We start from the raw sequence: 18459 nt of genomic DNA on the forward strand, positions 1-18459 counted from the left end.
AGAACAATTGTACAGATCCATGATTGGTCGAGGTCGACAAGTTTCGTGGGATTGCCGCTTCGTCAGGACAGCCAATCTATACAGTAAATAATACAATGAAAAACATGTAATATACATCAGCAAAGGAATATATAATTCAAGAAAATTAATAATATAGGCTTACCCGATGAGTCAATTGTCAGTGCACGGAACCAGGCGGCCCAGGGGGGTTCCCCCCGCGGCGAGCAGGGGGATATTAGATTGTGGAAATCTAGACGTAGACAAAAATATATGTATATAGTCATACCTATATATATATATATATATATATATATATATATATATGAGCCAGCGAGTGGTATCGAGAGGGGGTTACAAACTTACAGTACATGTTTAGGGTATAAGGCTCCATTCACATCTGCATGTTTCAGGAATGTTACTGACTTTTCGAAATGTGATCAGCAAACGCGTGTTTTCATGCGCGGCAAAACACGCGTTGACCATTGATGCTTGTGTGAAAAACACACACACAAAAAGCATGCCTAGCAAATGCTAGATGTGATTGTACTCTGACATGTAACTTTATGACCACTGTTTTAAATTTACCTTGCTTTTTTGTCCTATTTCATACTGCTTAGTTTCTTCCTCCCTTAAATATCCATGTTATAAACCAGTGATTATCAATCAATTTCATTGGTATGGATGTTTTAAACTATTACTAATCAATCATTTATTGATAAGATTTATATAATATCATGGATTTTTCTACTGATCAACCTATTTACTAACAGCTCAGATTTTATCGTTCTTCTTCTTGTGTCTTATGTAGATCAGTATATTTATTAAGTAATCATACACATCAAAATGTATACCTTCTACGAGGTCACTATTTTCTCTGTGTGTGTCTCTTGTTCTTTTCTTTTTCTGTGCACGCGTGCCTCCTAGTGATCAAAAGGCGAACCAACGTTCAGTTACATTGGTTCGCCCAGGGGAGCCAACCTGCCGCAGTACAACACGTGAAGGGGTTAAAGTTGAATTACAGGCAGTCCCCAGGTTACAAACATCCGACTTGCATACAACTCGTACTTAAAGTGGAGGTTCACCCGGAAATAAAAAATTTTAACCTTAGCTTCATGCTCATTTTGTCTAGGGGAATCGGCTAGTTGTTTTAAAATCGAAGCTGTACTTACCGTTGCAGAGAGCGATCTTCTCCGCCGCTTCCGGGTATGGGCTGCGGGACTGGGCGTTCCTATTTTGATTGACAGTCTTCCGACAGGCTTCCGACGGTCGCATCCATCGCGTCACGATTTTCCAAAAGTAGCCGAACGTCGGTGCGCAGGCGCAGTATAGAGCCGCACCGAAGTTCGGCTTCTTTCGGCTACTCGTGACGCGATGGATGCGACCGTCGGAAGCCTGTCGGAAGACTATCAATCAAAATAGGAACGCCCAGTCCCGAAGACCATACCCGGAAGCGGCGGAGAAGATCGCTCTCTACAACGGTAAGTACAGCTTCGATTTTAAAACAACTAGCCGATTCCCCTAGACAAAATGAGCATCAATCTAAGGGTAAAATTGTTTTTATGGGTGAACTCCCGCTTTAAGAACGGAGGCAGCATCTTTGTTCCGGCGTAGCGCATCTCATATACGCTACGCCGCCGTATCCCAGAGAGGCAAGCTGAGTATTCACAAAGCACTCGCTCCCTACGTTGCGCCAGCGTAACGTAAATCCTTCGGCGTAAGCCAGCGTAATTCAAAGTAGGTGGACGGTGGGCGTGATTCATTTAAATGAACCGTGACCCCATGCAAATGATGGTCCGAACGAACGGCGCATGCGCGCGCATGCTCAGAATCACGTCGAACATACTCCCTAAGATACGACGGCTCAATGCCTACGACGTGAACGTAACCTACGCCCAGCCCCATTCACGTACGACTTACGTAAACAACGTAAAATACGACGGCTGTTCCGTCGTCCATACCTTTGCATGGGATGCGCCTCCTATAGGTGGAATAACTTTACACCGGATGTACGCCTTACATAAACGGCGTAGATTACAGCGACGGGCGCAAGTATGTTCGTGAATCGGCGTATCTAGGTCATTTGCATATTTGACGCGTAAATCAATGGAAGCGCCCCTTGCGGCCAGCGTAAATATGCACCCAGGCTCCGACGGCGTAGGAAACTTACGTCGGTCAGATAAAGCCACAATTCAGGCGTATCTATCTTTAAGAATCAGGCGCATAGATACGACGGCGCATCCGTGCGCTTACGCTGCGTATCAGTAGTGTTTAAAGTAGAGTTCCATCCAAAAATGGAACATCCACTTTTTGGAATCCTCCCCCCCTCCGGTGTCACATTTGGCACCTTTCAGGGGGAGGAAGGAGCAGATACCTGTGTAATACAGGTATTTGCTCACACTTCCTGGCATAGATCACCACAGTGATTGCGGTAACCTACGCCACTTCCTGTGCCTACACTGTCCTCCCCCGCTGTCTTCTGGGAGACACACATGTCCCAAAAGACAGCAGGGACCAATGAGGACGCGCAGCGCGACTCGCGCATGTGCAGTAGGGAACCAGGAAGTGAAGCCGCAAGGCTTCACTTCCTGATTCCCTCACCGAGGATGGCAGCGGCAGCAGCCAAGAGCCGAGCGATTGATCAGCTTTGACTGCTGACATCATAAACCATATTTCTCCATTTACATGAAGGTCAGGTTAATATATCCCAGCCAGCACAGAGTTCCCCCATATATCAGAGTCTGCAGGATTCCCCCTTACAGTGCAAGGGAACGTTGACATAAAGGGGAACCCTGCAGATCATGATCTAAAGCAAAACTCTAATGTAAGGGGTTGCTCTGGTGACCATAGACCACCTTATAGCGGAGCCCACTGCTTTGTCCTTTACATCAGAGTTCCCCTTTACATCAGGGTCTGCAGAGTTCCCTCTTGCACTGTAAGGGGAGAATTGTTACAGACCCTGATGTAGAGGGGAATGCCAGGAACTCTGAAGTGGGGGGGACTCTGGTGACCAGAGACCACCTTCTGCAGAGTGAATACATGAAGATAAGGGGGGTGCTTGCTATAAGGGGGAACCGCCCCCTTACAAAATTTGTATTCACCCCCCTTACATCGGTGACCCCCTCAGACTGGCACGGTCACTGGCATCAACTCACGTGCACAGTGCAGGGCTCAATCAGATGGATTCAGCTATGGTTTTATTCTATAGTCTCCCCTCCACAGTCCACACATGTCTGACTCCTCCCGTGTCCCCCATCCTGGCAACCCTCCCTCTCTTGACTCCTCTTAAGATCCCCCTTAGAGACTGCAGATGTGAAAAAAGACAAGAGATGGTCAGAGCTTGAGGACATGATACAAGAAATGGTCAGAGGCTGCAGACATAATACAGGGGGTGGTCAGAGGCTGCTGACATGATACAGGAGGTGGTCAGAGGCTGCATGGACATGGTGCAGGAGATGGTCAGAGGCTGTGTAGACATGGTACAGGAGGTGGTCAGAGGCTGCGGACATGATACAGGAGGTGGTCAGAGGCTGCACGGACATAGTACAGGAGGTGGTCGGAGACTTGCAGACTGTAACAGCACTGATGAACGGAGTGAAACACAACTGCGGTTAGCAAGGACTTCAATGCGATTCTCTATGCGACAACTCAGTATTAGGCCCCAGGCGTCACTCCTCATAACAGGAGTTTGGGGATCTATACATCATCTCTGTGTCACATAAAGAAAGGCGTTGAGCTACTAAGCATGGACGCATTACAGCATGCGACCAGAGCTTAGCGTTTAAATTAGTTCAAGGACAATATCCCAATACACCACTCCATGCAGGTGATTATCAGTAAGGGACCCCAGGCGTCTCTCCTCGTAACAGGAGTTTGGGGGTTCTCTACATCCTATCACCTTGGCATGTAGAGATGTATTAGGCCACTAGGGGAGATGCTATGAAATAGCATCAACCCCTAGCATAGAAAAGTTAGAGCGAACATGTTCAAACAATTAGGACAAGGCCTATGAGGATTTGTACTTATGTCGGGCTCGTAGTAATAGAAGTTGTAGTGACAACTGTTACTTGCATATGACAGGTACTTTAGTTGAGTAATAGTACTTGCATATGAGAGGCAATATTGCTCAGGTAAATATAGTAGCATACTTGAGGTGAATATTGTAGATATAATACTATTGCTTATGAGAGTCAGTATAGCTCAGGTAAATATAGTTGCAGACATAAGCTGTAGCTATAGATGTAGCAATGCACACATATGAGAGGCAATTATAGCTGTAGTAATTAGAGTAGCATACATGAGGTAAATATTGCTATAATGATTTAGAGGTAGCTGTGCCTTTAAAGTACTCCTTTGCAATAAGCTTTAGCACATTAGTATATTGTAATATCCACACGTTATTTGTAATACTACAATTGTTATAGATGAAACATTAGCATTAGATCTTCCTATAGAACTACAAGTGAAGGAATGACTACTTATCCGTTTGTAGATATCTATTCAGGAGATGGAATGTTCATGGTGCAAGATGTTCATGGCATGAAGGTAGTTCCCAGCAATGCAGTTGTTGTAGGAAGTCTTAGCAGCAAAGTAGTAGTTGTTTCCTGGAGCGGTGTTCCGGCAAGGGGAGCAAAGGCAGCAGCATGGTTGAGCTGACAGGCTAGGCCTGAGAGGCTATGGCTGAAAATAATAGAACGCCAGCTGTATCTCCATTGAATGCCTTTATAGGCAGGAGATCAGCTGGAGTGCATTGCAGTAATTCAAACAGTTCCACGCTGAAAGCGCCAGTCTGTAGTAAAGGAAACAGGCACGCGGAGCGCCTGTTACAGAGTTATGGTACTGGAGGTGGTCAAAGGCTGTGGACATGGTACAGAAGGTGGTCAGAGGCTGCGCAGACATAGTACAAGACGTGGTCAGAGGCTGCACGTACATGGTACAAGAGGTGGTCAGAGGCTGCCGACATGGTACAGGAGGTGGTCAGAGGCTGCGAACATGGTACAAGAGGTAGTCAGAGACTGCAGACATGATACAGGAGGTGGTCAGAGGCTGCGGACATGGTACAGGAAGTGGTCAGAGGCTACAGACATGATACAGGAGGTATGAGGCTGCGGACATGATTTAAGAGAAGGTAAGAGGCTGCGTGGACATGGTAATGTCTTCCTCACCCCCTCACAGTAGCTTTCTCCCCCTTCATATTACCCTTTCACATTAGTGGCCTCCTGTGCCCCTTTCACCTCTCCACAGGCCCAACAGTGTCCTCCTCTGCCCCCTTCGCCTCCACCAGTAGTGTCCTCCTCTGCTCCCTTTATATTACCCCCTCACATGAGTGTCCTCACTCCTCTGCTGTGACATGGCCCCACCGAGAACGAGTGCCTTCCATTCAAAAATGGCGCCAGGCGGCCCCATCACGTCACCGCGCATGCGCCCGTCTGGCTGAAAATGGGTGAGCGTGTACAAGCTTTGTGGAGCCCAGCAGGTGCATGTGCAGTTGCAGTGTCGGCCCACAACAATCATTTTTATTGGCGCTGCTGCCTGTAATGGGCATTTACGGGCAGCCCGAAAATGTGCTGACATTTTCTGGCTGTCCTTAAATTAACGGGTGGTTGGCAACTCTGCTGTATATATCATTTTCCTTGCACATGATTGGTTCTTCTTTGCAAAGGGAAATGTCACCACATTCACTAAGCTCTATTCATTGCAAAGTGTAACTTCCCTACCAGCGTATTTGCTTTTAGTAAATTAATTGTGTCCAGATTTTTTCCTCATCCTAGATTGGAAACTCATATTAGAAGGTCTCTTTTCCCCATTTGTATTATATCTTTGTGCTTGACATTGTCTATAGTTTGTAAATGCCACTTTTTCACTTTTGTACAACATAACATAAATATAAGACATTCATAACAATTCCTTAGTTACAACGTTTCTGGTCAATATTATCCTGTGCCTGTTATATTTGTTTGAAAAAATACACACAATTTAAAAAATCGATACAAACATTTCTCGTGGCTTCATATTAATTATTTAGATTCATCTTTTTAAACTTGTGGGTTTTGTATATGAAGAAAATGTAAATTATTTTTAAATAATTAACCATTTTGCAAGGTTAAATATCTAAAAAAGGTTATAGTGTATTTTATTTAGCAGAAAAGCTAAACTACATCATAATGTTTTGCCATGGTTTATATTTTAATGGCTATTTTGTTCTATTTTGTACAGGCCCAAGAAGAGAATTTAAATATACATGGACAAAATGCAACGGCGACTACAACTGTTACAATTCGTGTATTAGATATAAATGATAATAAACCAGAATTTTACAACTGTGAAGTAACTGATTGTAATTTCAAAACTGACCATGCAACAAACTTCTATGGAGAAATAGAAGAACATTCATCTGTGCGGGTACCGGTGGCAAATCTTACCATCACTGCTAATGACCCTGATAAGGTACTTCTTGATGTTTATCACTAGATGACTTATTGAATTCCTATGGGCCTGTATTAGCAAATGCTTAAGTGAACTGGCATAGAATTTTGAAATCTGGTTCCACTAGATGACCATGAGATTGACGTTATCTTTTTTTTTTTCAATCAGAAAAAGCTTTTATTGTGCAGAAAATAGAGAAGGTACAAACGTTTGTAAAAGGCATAATGCACTAAAAGTACCATGTACAAGGTTATACATGAGGTAGGGTAAACCATCTGCACAATAAGGCCTCGTACACACGACAGAGTTTCTCGGCAGAATTCACCGAGAAACTCGGTCAAAACCCGGATTCTGCCGAGAAACTCTGTCGTCTGTACAGTTTTGGCTCGATGGAGCCGCCGAGGAACTCGACGAGAAAATAGAGAACATGTTCTCTATTTTCTCGTTGTCCTCGTTGTTCTATGGGAAAAGGCGGCCCGCCGAGCTCCTCGGCGGCTTCATCCCAAAACTCGACGAGGAACTCGACGTGCCAAGCACGTCGAGTTCCTCTGTCGTGTGTACGGGGCCTAAGTGTAAAAGTCAGCGTATTAGACTTTAAACTAAAGATAACACAAAAAACTTAGAACATATATCCCCCACAGTGTGTACCATCTATTAATGTACAAGCAGAAAACAAACAAGCATTCTGAACAAAGAAAAACATTATCCAAGGTAATCTAATCATTATTCCTACGCCTGTCTGTAAAGATCATGTATCTAGTCCCTTATCATCCCCTCCAAGAGCTTGCATACTATTGATGTTAGGCTAACTGGTATGTAATTTCCAGGGATGTATTTTGTCCCTTTTTTAAACATTGGTGCTACATTGGCTTTTCTCCAATCAGCTGGAACCATTCCAGTCAGTGGACTGTCAGTAAAAATTAGGAATAATGGTCTGGCAATTACTAAGTACCCTCGGGTGCCGGTGATTTATTACTGTTAAGTTTCCAAAGTTTATTTCTAATTCTGTCCTCTGTTAGCCATGAGGGTGCTTTCTGTGATGTGTCATGAGAACAAACACTGCACTTTTGGTAACTGAAGCCCCCCCGATTCCCTTGTGAAGACTAAGGAGAAGAATAAATACCTTTGTGGTCAATCTTAGCCGCCCTAATTACACCCTTACATATCTTGTTGCATTCTTTGTAAAGTCTGAATGCTGATTAGGGATGAGCCGAACAGCCCCTGGTTTGGTTTGCAGCAGAGCATGCGAACAGGCAAAAATGTTTTTATCCCCCTGACACCAATGATGGAGTGTACTTTTTCCCCCTGACAGCAATGATGGAATGTACTTTATCCCCCTGATACCAATAATGGAGTGTACGTTATCCCCCGACACTAATAATGGAGTGTACTTTATCCCCCTGACACCAATGATGGAGTGTACTTTATCCCCCTGACACCAATGATGGCACTTATTTTATTCTCTTTGACACCAATGATGGGCTTTGTTTTGCGCTCATTGTCACCAATGATAGGTCTTATTTTCTTCTACTGACACCAGTGATAGGACTTATTTTATCCCACTGACAATGATGGGATTTATTTAATTCTCACTGGCACCAATGATTTACCCCCATGCCTTCTTGGCAGCACAGTTCACACACCTCATTTTTCTTCTCAAACTCTTTGAGAAATCCCTCTTAATTATTTTCAATTGTTTGAAACTGTACTAAAGGATATATCTTTAATGAGAGCCTCACATAAACCTGAATAAAATGGCATTGCTCCTAGTAAACAATGTTGCCAATATAAATAAAGTTCACCTTCTCCCCTCTTCTCTTGACGGTTTCTATCAAAAGGGAGACGCTGTAGGTGCAGGACACAAGTTCTTGGTGGTTTCTTCTGTATGTATAGGAATTGATGATAGCTTGTTTTGCAGGTGAATTCCATAACTCCCAGTTGATCCAGAGGAAGGCAAAAAAAATAAAAAATCCTTCCTGACACCCAAAGGCGATCAGATTATTCTCTGGATCAACTATCTGTGGTGAGCTGTCAGTGTGCACATGGCCTGTGTAGTAGCTTTGAAATCCCCACTCTTCTACTCTCTACGGCACTTGCAGGATAGATCAGTGACATTCTCACTGGTCATTGCCAGCAGAGAACATCGAGTACTGCAGATAGAAGAAGGAGAAGAGCAAGGATTACAAATCCCCGTACCACCACACAGGCTCCATGAGCACTAACAGTTCATCACCCTGGGAGGTAAGTACAGCTGATTGTACAGTATGGAACTCACTTGTTGATCCAGAGAAAGGCAAAAAACTAGGGTTGTCCCGATACCACTTTTTTAGGACCGAGTACAAGTACCGATACTTTTTTTCATGTACTCGCCGATACCGATTACCAATACTTCCCCCAATGCAGCCGTGTCTCCCCTAATGCAGCCGTGTCTCTCCCAATGCAGCCGTGTCTCCCCCAATGCAGCCGTGTCTCCCCCAATGCAGCCGTGTCTCTCCCAATGCAGCCGTGTCCCCAGCCAGGTCCCCCCCCACAGTCTAGTTGATCAGCGCTCAGGGAACATAACAGCTTTCATTTGAATAGCTGTGTGTTCCCCGCCGCGCTACATGATATATAGCCCCTCCCCCTTGTCCGGGCACTTTGATAGACAGATCACCCGCCCAATCCTGGGATGGGTGATGATCTGTCTATCAAAGTGCCCGGGCAAGGGGGAGGGGCTATATATGACGTAGCACGGCAGGGAACACACAGCTATTCAAATGAAAGCTGTTATGTTCCCCGAGCGCTGATCAACTTGACGGTGGCGGCGGCGGCGACAGCAGCTCTCCTCTCCTCCGGTGGCATGTTTTACATACCCGAGGACTGCTCTGCTCTCCGCCTCCTCTCCGCCCCCTCTCAGTCTCCTCTGCGACCGCTCTCTGCCCCCTTCTCCGCCCCCTCTGTCTCCTCTGCGACTGCTCTCCGCCCCTCTCTGCCCCCTCTCCGCCTCCTCTCCGCTCCCTCTCCGCCCCCTCTGTCTCCTCTGCGACCGCTCTCCGCCAGCTCTCAGAGGGTAAAAAAAGAAAAAAAAAGTATCGGTAAAGCATCGGAAGCATTTGTGCGAGTACAAGTACTCGCGCAAATGCTCGGTATCGGTCCCGATATCGATACTAGTATCGGTATCGGGACAACCCTACAAAAAACCCTTATGAAGCTTGGTATAGTTTGCTCCAACTGGGAAAAAATTCCTTCCTGACCCCCGAAGGCGATCGGATTACTCCCTGGATCAACCATCTGTGGTGTAAACAATGGTGGTAAAAATTCTGTGATGTTAAAAAAAATTCAAAAATGCATAGAATTGTTTTTTCTGAATCTTCACAGGACGATATCATTGTCTAATGCAGATTCACATGCGTGCCCACATGCTGTTGATGTATGTGTAGGTATATCAAAGCAAATTTTCCCATAAGAAATAATGGAAACTCAAATGATTCGTTCCACAACCATTTATTCATAGGTCCTTCAGTTTATAGTCCATATGAAAAGATTATAGCAATGTGATAAGTTGTATAATCATAAAATGTCCATCCACAAATGGAAGCCTCCCCAAGGGGATTAGAAGCAAAATCCAGCAGGAGCCACAGAGTATTAAAGGGGTTGTAAAGGTACAATTATTTTTCCTAAATAGCTTCCTTTACCTTAGTGCAGTCCTCCTTCACTTACCTCATCCTTCGAGAGTCAGGACGCCCACTAACACACAGCTCCTTTCTCTATCTGCCACGTAGAGAGCGTCCTGACTCTCCTGTAGTCCAAGGAAGGGGCGAGCATGACACTCCACACCAGGGAGAAAGCCTTGCATTACTGTGTGGAGTTACAGACAGAAGAACAGGAAGTAAGGATTTCTCAGAAGAAATAAGGACATTTAAAAGCAAAATCGAAGGATGAGGTAAGTGAAGGAGGACTGCACTAAGGAAGCTATTTATGGAAAAAAATTGTACTGTTGCAACCTCTTTAAAGAGAAGAGAGGCGCCTCTAAGGCCCTGTACACACAATCAGTCCAAACTGATGAAAACTGAAGTTCAGTTTCATCGGTCCAAACCGACCGTGTGTAGGCCCCATCGGTCAGTTGTCCTTCGGTCCAAAAACAGAGAACTTGCTTTAAAATTGGACCGATGGACGCCTGACTGATAGGTCAAAACCGATGGTTAGTACGCAAAAGCATCGGTTCCAAACCCGTGCATCCTCAGAATCAAGTCGATGCATGTTTGGAAGCATTGAACTTCATTTTTCTCTGCACGTCGTTGTGTTTTACGTCACCGCGTTGGACTCGATCGGTTTTTGAACTGATGGTGTGTAGGCACATCAGACCATCAGTCAGCTTCATCGGTTAACCGATGAAACGGACCTTCAGTCCGTTTTCATCCGTTTGGACTGATCGTGTGTACAGGGCCTAAGTGTAGCAATATGTTGCTAAATGTTGTACCTTCATTAAATGTAACTATATTGCTACACTTAGAAGCGCCCCTCTTCTCTTTTATACTCAGTTGTGACATGACGTTATTTGTATATCAAGACATTGCTTGTATATCAAGTCAAAATGTATTAAAAAATTTAGCTTGTCTTGCAAAACACTCTCAAACCAACTTACTCTTAAACCAAGGTTTTACTGTATAGACTGGTATAGGTGCTGGATGCAAACATAACTGAGTTGTTTGAGTTCTGCTTTGGTAGAATTATGAAATGTGCATCTCAGTGATTCACTCCATGTGGCATCTTCTGCCCCCTCAGCCCTATGATAAAGTGCTATGGTTGTGTAACTGAACCTTTACCAGGGGGCAAAGAAGCCAAACTACCCAACAGTCAAGCCAATGACCAGATTTGTTGCTATTAAGGCTCCATTCACACCTAGGCGTTTTCACGCCCGCCGCCCGCCGCTATTGCAGCCTGCAATACGCTGGAGGGGTGATTTTACATTGTCGGCTATGGAGATGGTTCACATCTCCACGACGAACGCCGAAACGCCTGAAGCTCAAAACAAGTCCCGGACCCTTTTTTTCGGGCGGCTTCGGCGTTCGGGCATAGCCGACAATGTTAAAATCACCCCTCCAGCAAAAAACAAGGCTCAAAAACGACGCGTTTTGTCGCCGCAAATCGCGGGACAAAACGCCTATTTTATGTCGCCGCAATACGCCGCATATCGCCTACGCAAAGGTGTGAATGCAGCCTTAGAGTTGTAAAGGTCTTCTCCTACTTACTCCTTTTATGAAGTCCGCCAGGTCCAGGTCCATGTCAGGGGTGTAATTGGAATGGCTGAAGTTCACTTCTCTCCTGTATTCATCAATGGTCATGCTCCTAAAGGGCATATGTTTTGTGGCCAAGATGTAGGCAATTGGCTAGATTCAGAAAGACTTAGGCTGGCATATCAGTAGATACGACAGCCTAAGTCTGAATCTGCGCCGACGCAAATTTAAGCGTATTCTGGTAACCAGATACGCTTAAATTAGGCTCAGATACGAGCGGCGTAAGTGTCTTACACCGTTGTATCCTAAAGTGTAATTTTTAGGCTGACCGCTAGGTGGCGCTTCCATTGCGGTCGGCGTAGAATATGTAAATCAGTAGATACGCCTATTCACGAACGTACGCCCGGCCGACGCAGTACAGATACGCCGTTTACGTAACGCATTATCAGGCCTAAAGTTATTCCATCAAATAGCTGGAATAGTAATGTTAAGTATGGTCGTCGTTCCCGCGTCGAAATTCGAAAATTTTACGTCGTTTGCATAAGTCGTCCGTGAATAGGGATTTACGTCATTTACGTCCACGTCTAAACCAATAGGACCGCGCGGCGTACTTTGCCGCAATTCACACTGGGATATGTAGGCGGACGGCGCATGCGCCGTTCGTAAAATACGTCAATCACGTAAGGTCACCTCCATAAAACACACCCCCTCAGCCGAATTTGAATTATGCGCGCTTACGCCCGCCCGATTTACGCTACGCCGCCGTAACTTAGCAGGCAAGTACTTTGTGAATCATGTACTTGCCTCGCTAACTTATGCCGGCGTAGTGTAAATGCCATACGCTACGCCGCCGCAACTATGTGCCCGCCGACCTGAATCCACCTATATGACTCCTAGTGAAAACCAGTCAGGTTCAAAAGGGTAGAAGTCATTGTTGACAACCTGCCAATCCAAAGAAAATACATCAATAAGTACATTGGTCAGTACAGAAAACAAGAATACATCAAAGAAGCCCACAAAGCTGACTTCATTTTTAACCACTTACCCCCCGGACCATATTGCTGCCCAAAGACCAGAGTACTTTTTGCGATTCGGGACTCTGTCGCTTTAACAGACAATTGCGCGGTCGTGCGACGTGGCTCCCAAACAAAATTGGCGTCCTTTTTTTCCCACAAATAGAGCTTTCTTTTGGTGGTATTTGATCACCTCTGCGGTTTTTAGTTTTTGCGCTATAAACAAAAATAGAGCGACAATTTTGAAAAAAATGAATATTTTTTACATTTTGCTATAATAAATATCCCCCAAAAATATATAAAAAAACATTTTTTTTCCTCAGTTTAGGCCGATACGTTTTCTTCTACATATTTTTCGTAAAAAAAAATCGCAATAAGCGTTTATTGATTGGTTTGCGCAAAAGTTATAGCGTTTACAAAATAGGGGGTAGTTTTATGTCATTTTTATTATATTTTTTTTACTAGTAATGGTGGCGATCAGCGTTTTTTTTTTTCGGTACTGCGACATTATGGCGGACACTTCGGACACTTTTGACACATTTTTGGGACCATTGGCATTTTTATAGCGATCAGTGCTATAAAAATGCATTGGATTACTATAAAAATGCCACTGGCAGTGAAGGGGTTAACACTAGGGGCGGGGAAGGGGTTAAGTATGCCTGGGTATGTTCTTACTGTGGGGGGGGGGTGGCCTCACTAGGGGAAACACTGATCCTCTGTTCATACCTTGTATGAACCGAAGATCAGCATTTCCCCTGCTGACAGGACCGGGAGCTGTGTGTTTACACACACAGCTCCCGGTCCCCGCTCTGTACCGAGCGATCGCGTGTGCCCGGCGGCGATCGCGCCCGCCAGGCACACGCACGGGAGTCGGGGGCGAGCGGGGGGTGCGCGCGCGCGCCCCTAGTGGCGGCTGGGAGAGAGGACGTCATATTACGTGCTCTCGCCCAGCAGAGCCACCTTGTGGACGTATATCGACGGTGCGCGGTCGGCAAGTGGTTATAGGCTGACCCCATTATCTTATAGGAAGCACAAGCCCCCCCCTCCCCAACTTAGGGCCACAAAGCACTTACGCCGGTGTATCTCGAGATGCGCGGCGTAAGTGTATATATACGCCTGCGTAACTATGCGCCGTATCCACAAAACTAGATACGCCTGAAAATCGCCTTTTTCCGACTGACATTACTTTTCTGCGCTTGCGCATCGTGGGCGCATATATACGCTGGACGCATCTGGCGCTCCCATTGATTTGCTATTCAAATATGCAAATGAGGGAGATACGGCAAACCACGAACATACGTGCGCCCGATGCGGGCTACGCACACCTAGCGTAAGTTGCACGTCCGGCCTAAAGTTACCCCTCATAAAGCAGGGGTAAGTCAGCAGCAGACATGCACAGGTCAGCTGGAGAGCAGCTTCAGCAGCACCGTTACGGACGAGCTGAGCATCCACACTTGCAGGACAACAATCTGTATGCCAACATGCCAGGGGCATCCATGGTCATAGCTATACTACTGGCTTCACAGGCGCGTAGGAGGAGGGCACGGGAGAAGATATAGCGACCGCGCCTAAACGTCTTTGGCATGGGGGATTCGGAGGTGTATCGCATCTTCAGATTCAGCCCTGATGCCATCCTGGAATTAGCCACAACCCTGAAAGATGACATCACCAGCAAGACAGATCGCTCACAAGCAGTGGAGCCACTGGTCAAGGTACTGGCAACACTCCATTTCCTTGCCAGTGGCTCGTTCCAGCGTACAAGTGGAGTTGTGGCTGGGATGGCACAATCCTCCATTAGCAGATGTGTGCACCAGGTTGTCCCCGCAATCCTCAGACGCATGTCCCTCCACATCATCAGACCCACCCAGGAGCATCTGCGGCAGAAGGCAATGTGTGATTTCTACAGTATTGCAAGATTCCCACGCACCGTGGGGGCCATTGATTGCACACATGTGGCACTACGGCCCCCCCGTGACACAGAGCACATATACCGCAATCGTAAGCATTGGCATTCCATCAACGTACAGGTGATAGCTGATGCCCAATGCCTCATATGGCACGTCCGTGCCAAACACCCAGGGTCCAGCCACGACAGCTACATATGCCGTCAAAGCACCATCCCAACAGAATTTGAACAGAACGTGTACAGGAACAGCTGGCTGGTTGGTGAGTGACATGGGTATCAGGCATGACTGTCCGACCCCATGATGCAGACATCACGAGGGGCACATGCACGACTAACATCCTCCTGTCTTTTCCCTTCCAGGTGACTCTGCATATGCACTTGGGCCCCATCTCATGACTCCATTCCGGAATCCCGAAACCAGAGGAGAGCAAAAATACAATAATGCACACACACGTACCCGTGCAGTGGTGGAACGCACCTTTGGCCTCCTGAAGTCCCGTTTCCGATGCCTGGATAAGTCGGGGGGGACCCTGTTGTATTCCCCAAACTTTGTGTGCCAGATCATCGGTGCATGTTGCATGCTGCACAACTTCGCCGTGAGAAAGGGCCTGGAGATTGACATATGTGATGACCTGACCCCCGAACCAGACATTCCACCCCTAACCGAGGCTACCCCGTCTGCTGGGGGAAGAGCAGTCAGGAGATGCCTCACAGTAGGCATCTTTGCACGTTAAACACACACATTCATCATGGCATAAGGAGAATGCACGCATGCACACCACTGTGGTCCCTAGCTCACACACTCCACATCCACATCACATTGGATTAGCCCAAGTCCACCATGCAGGACTTGGGAGCAGCAACGCCATGTCAAGGCTCTAATTATGTTGCTGTCCATTCATACCACATTCACACGGTCCTGGGGATCACTTCTCCCTGACGACCGAGGATGACACCCCTTTTCCGGCAGGAATGTCACCCCCACATTCTAACACCAGTCACACTGTAGCCTACACCACTGACCGTGTGCTTGGTCTACAAAGAAAAAAAACTCATAACCTGAGTATTAAAAAGAAACAAAAAAAACTCATAACCTGAGTATTAAAAAGAAACAAAACCAAAAAAATCATCGGCGCTGTCGTGGCCCACGCCTGGTGCCACGGCCACCGCCCCGGCCCCAGCTCCTCATGGGAGACTCATGGGGCAGGGGGAAATCAGGAGGAGGAGGAGCATCCCCTGGTCTCTCCACGGCTGGCGGCCTGCCCTCCAACGCCAGGGCGATGCGGGTGAGGACCGCATTGGTGTCGGCCTGCAGCAGCCTTGACTGCCTCCCCTCCGCCTGGATGGCAGCTGTATTTTCCCTGACAGCCTCTGCCAGGGCGTGGACCTCATCCACAAGGCCTGCTGTGGTGGCCTGCAGATCCCCCAGGCAGGTGACCACAGCAGCAGAATTGGAGCCAACATCCTGGACAGCCTCCGTCATGGTGGCATAGGAGGCCATGCTGTCTGCCATACGCTCCATCTGCATGGCAACCTCACCCAGATGGCGGGTCTGGCGGGCCTGTTCCCTCCTGAGGTGTTCCGGGAGGACTTCAGACACCCCCCTAGTCTTCCTGGTTGCCTTCCTGTGGCCAGAAGAGGCTTGGGGCCGTGGAGAAGGGGAGACCCTTGAGGGGGAAGACCTGTCGGGGGAGGACCCTGAGGGGCTACCCCTGATGGAGGTATGACTGGTCCCAGCCAAAGGGGGAGACTCCTCCAAATAGAGGGAGACCTCGTTGCCACTGGTCACCTCCTCCTCCACCACCACCTGAGGAGAGGTGTGGCCACTCCCCTCCACTGATGAGTCATGGCTTGCCAGGGGGTCTGACTCGGACTGATGTCCGGGGGATGGTGTTGAAGAGCCACCGGCAGCAGATGGCCCAGCACCCTCCTGCACATCTGTGGATGACACAAAACATTCACATGTTGGAGGACCCACACACTTGTCACATGTTCCCTTCCACCCCCACACATGCTACACACCAGATAGGAGATAAAACACACTTACCTGTCCTCAAGGCATCCTCAATGGAGTCAAAGCCCTCCACTCCCTACACTTGATGCCTGTGGAGACACTGGGCAACCACCTGCTCCTCAGGAGTGAGCATCAAAGTAGTTGCTGGTCCCCCTCCAGTGCGCCTGGCATGAGCCCTCATCTTCGCCATCTTACCTTTGACCAGGCGACGCAGATCATTAATTAATGTCATTGGTGGTGACCTCGTATCCCAACGCATTCACATCAGCCGCAATCTGCGCCAGGATCTCCATCCTCCTGGCCTTTATGGTGTTGGCACTCTCTGCACCATGGAGGTAGACATCAAACTGGGACATGGCCCTGATGATCACCTCCTTCTCCTGTGGGGAAAAGTTCAGCTTCCTCCTCTTCTCTGAACCTGGAGCAGACATGGCTCAAAAAAAAACAGCACCAAACCAACCAGCAAAAAGTACCTTGCTTCAGGGGGGGAAACAAGCGAATGTACTTTTGCGCTCGACGGGCACATGTATGGGCGTATTTATGCCCTGGGCGTATCTCAGGGATTATGCCGGGCCTAGTTCTGAGCATGCGCAGAGAGGCGCGGGACATAGTCAGCGTCACGGCGCATGCGCCGTTCGTTCGGCCCTTCATTTGCATAGGGTCACGGTTCATTTCAATGGAACACGCCCACTTCCTTCCTACTTTGAATTACGCCTAGGAATTGACATCGCGCCAGCGCAACGTTGGACGGAAATGCTCTGAGGATACGGTACTTGCCTCTCTGAGTTGAGCCGGTGTAGCGGAAATGAGATGCGCTACGCCGGTCTATATATACGCCGCGCTACGTGGATCTGGCCCTTAGTCTTTTATATATAATCCCTTTTATAATGTATATTCATCAAAACACATATTCTAAGGGATGTATTTATAAAGCTGTGGTGTGTCCTTTATGGCCAAAAATAAATGATTTATAAAGCAGAGTGGAGTGTGTTACAAAGGTATATGGCACTCTGCACATTAATTAAATGAATGTAAAGAAAAATCTAAGTGGTATTTGATGAATTCTTATATACTGAATAGATAAGTTATGAGTATGGAGAAATATACAAACCTCTGGAGCCATGAATCCTCTGGTTCCAGCCACACCAGTAGTCCTTTTATCGTCACATAGACCACCTACTGCCAGTCCATAATTGGCAATGCAGACATGTCCTCCTTCATCCATTAGGATATTATCAGGCTTGAGGTCCCTGCAAAGAGAAAGACTGTAAAGCCTCGTACACACGATCAGTCCATCCGATGAGAGCGGTCTGAAGGACCGTTGTCATAGGTTAACCGATGAAGCTGACTGATGGTCCGTCGCGTCCACACACCATCGGTTAAATAACCGATCGTGTCCAGGGCCGGATTTGCTCTCCCTGCCGCCCCAAGGCCAGGTTCCACAATGCACCCCCTCCCCGCCAACCGAACCCCCCCCCCCAAAATCAATGGAGAATGTGCGGCACGGTTAGTTCAAATATGTTTTGTTTGTTTTTTTACTCTTTATCACTTTTTTTATTTATTTGTAGCTTGTCGCTTACTTTTTTTAATTTTTGTATCATTTTCTTATTATTTTTCTTATTATTTTTGTTATTCTTTACTTTTTTATTTTATTAATTTAATTATTATTTCTTATTATTTATTTATTATCAATTTTTTTTCACTTAACTTTTTTGCTATCACACATATCAGGAGAAAACAATTTCCTGTGTGATAGCAATTGGAGGTGACATGTTCTCTTTATTGACCTTGTCACTTCCAAAACAGGAGTCCTAGCACTGTGCTAGAACTCCTGTCATAGCTGAGATGGGAAGAGCACAGCTCTCCCCTCTCACTGTGTACATTGGC

General features: G+C 46.8%; 1 protein-coding gene across 1 annotated transcript in view; it reads left to right on the forward strand.

Moving 5' to 3' along the window:
- CDHR2 (cadherin related family member 2) overlaps positions 1-18459 on the forward strand; it is a 161121-nt gene that overhangs the window by 60517 nt on the left and 82145 nt on the right. The window contains exon 11 of the mRNA XM_040341609.1: positions 6214-6444. Coding sequence (XP_040197543.1) covers positions 6214-6444 — 231 coding nt within the window. The remainder of the gene's footprint in view (positions 1-6213; positions 6445-18459) is intronic.

This window comes from Rana temporaria, chromosome 3, assembly GCF_905171775.1.
Source record: "Rana temporaria chromosome 3, aRanTem1.1, whole genome shotgun sequence".
Classification (NCBI taxonomy): Eukaryota; Metazoa; Chordata; class Amphibia; order Anura; family Ranidae; genus Rana; species Rana temporaria.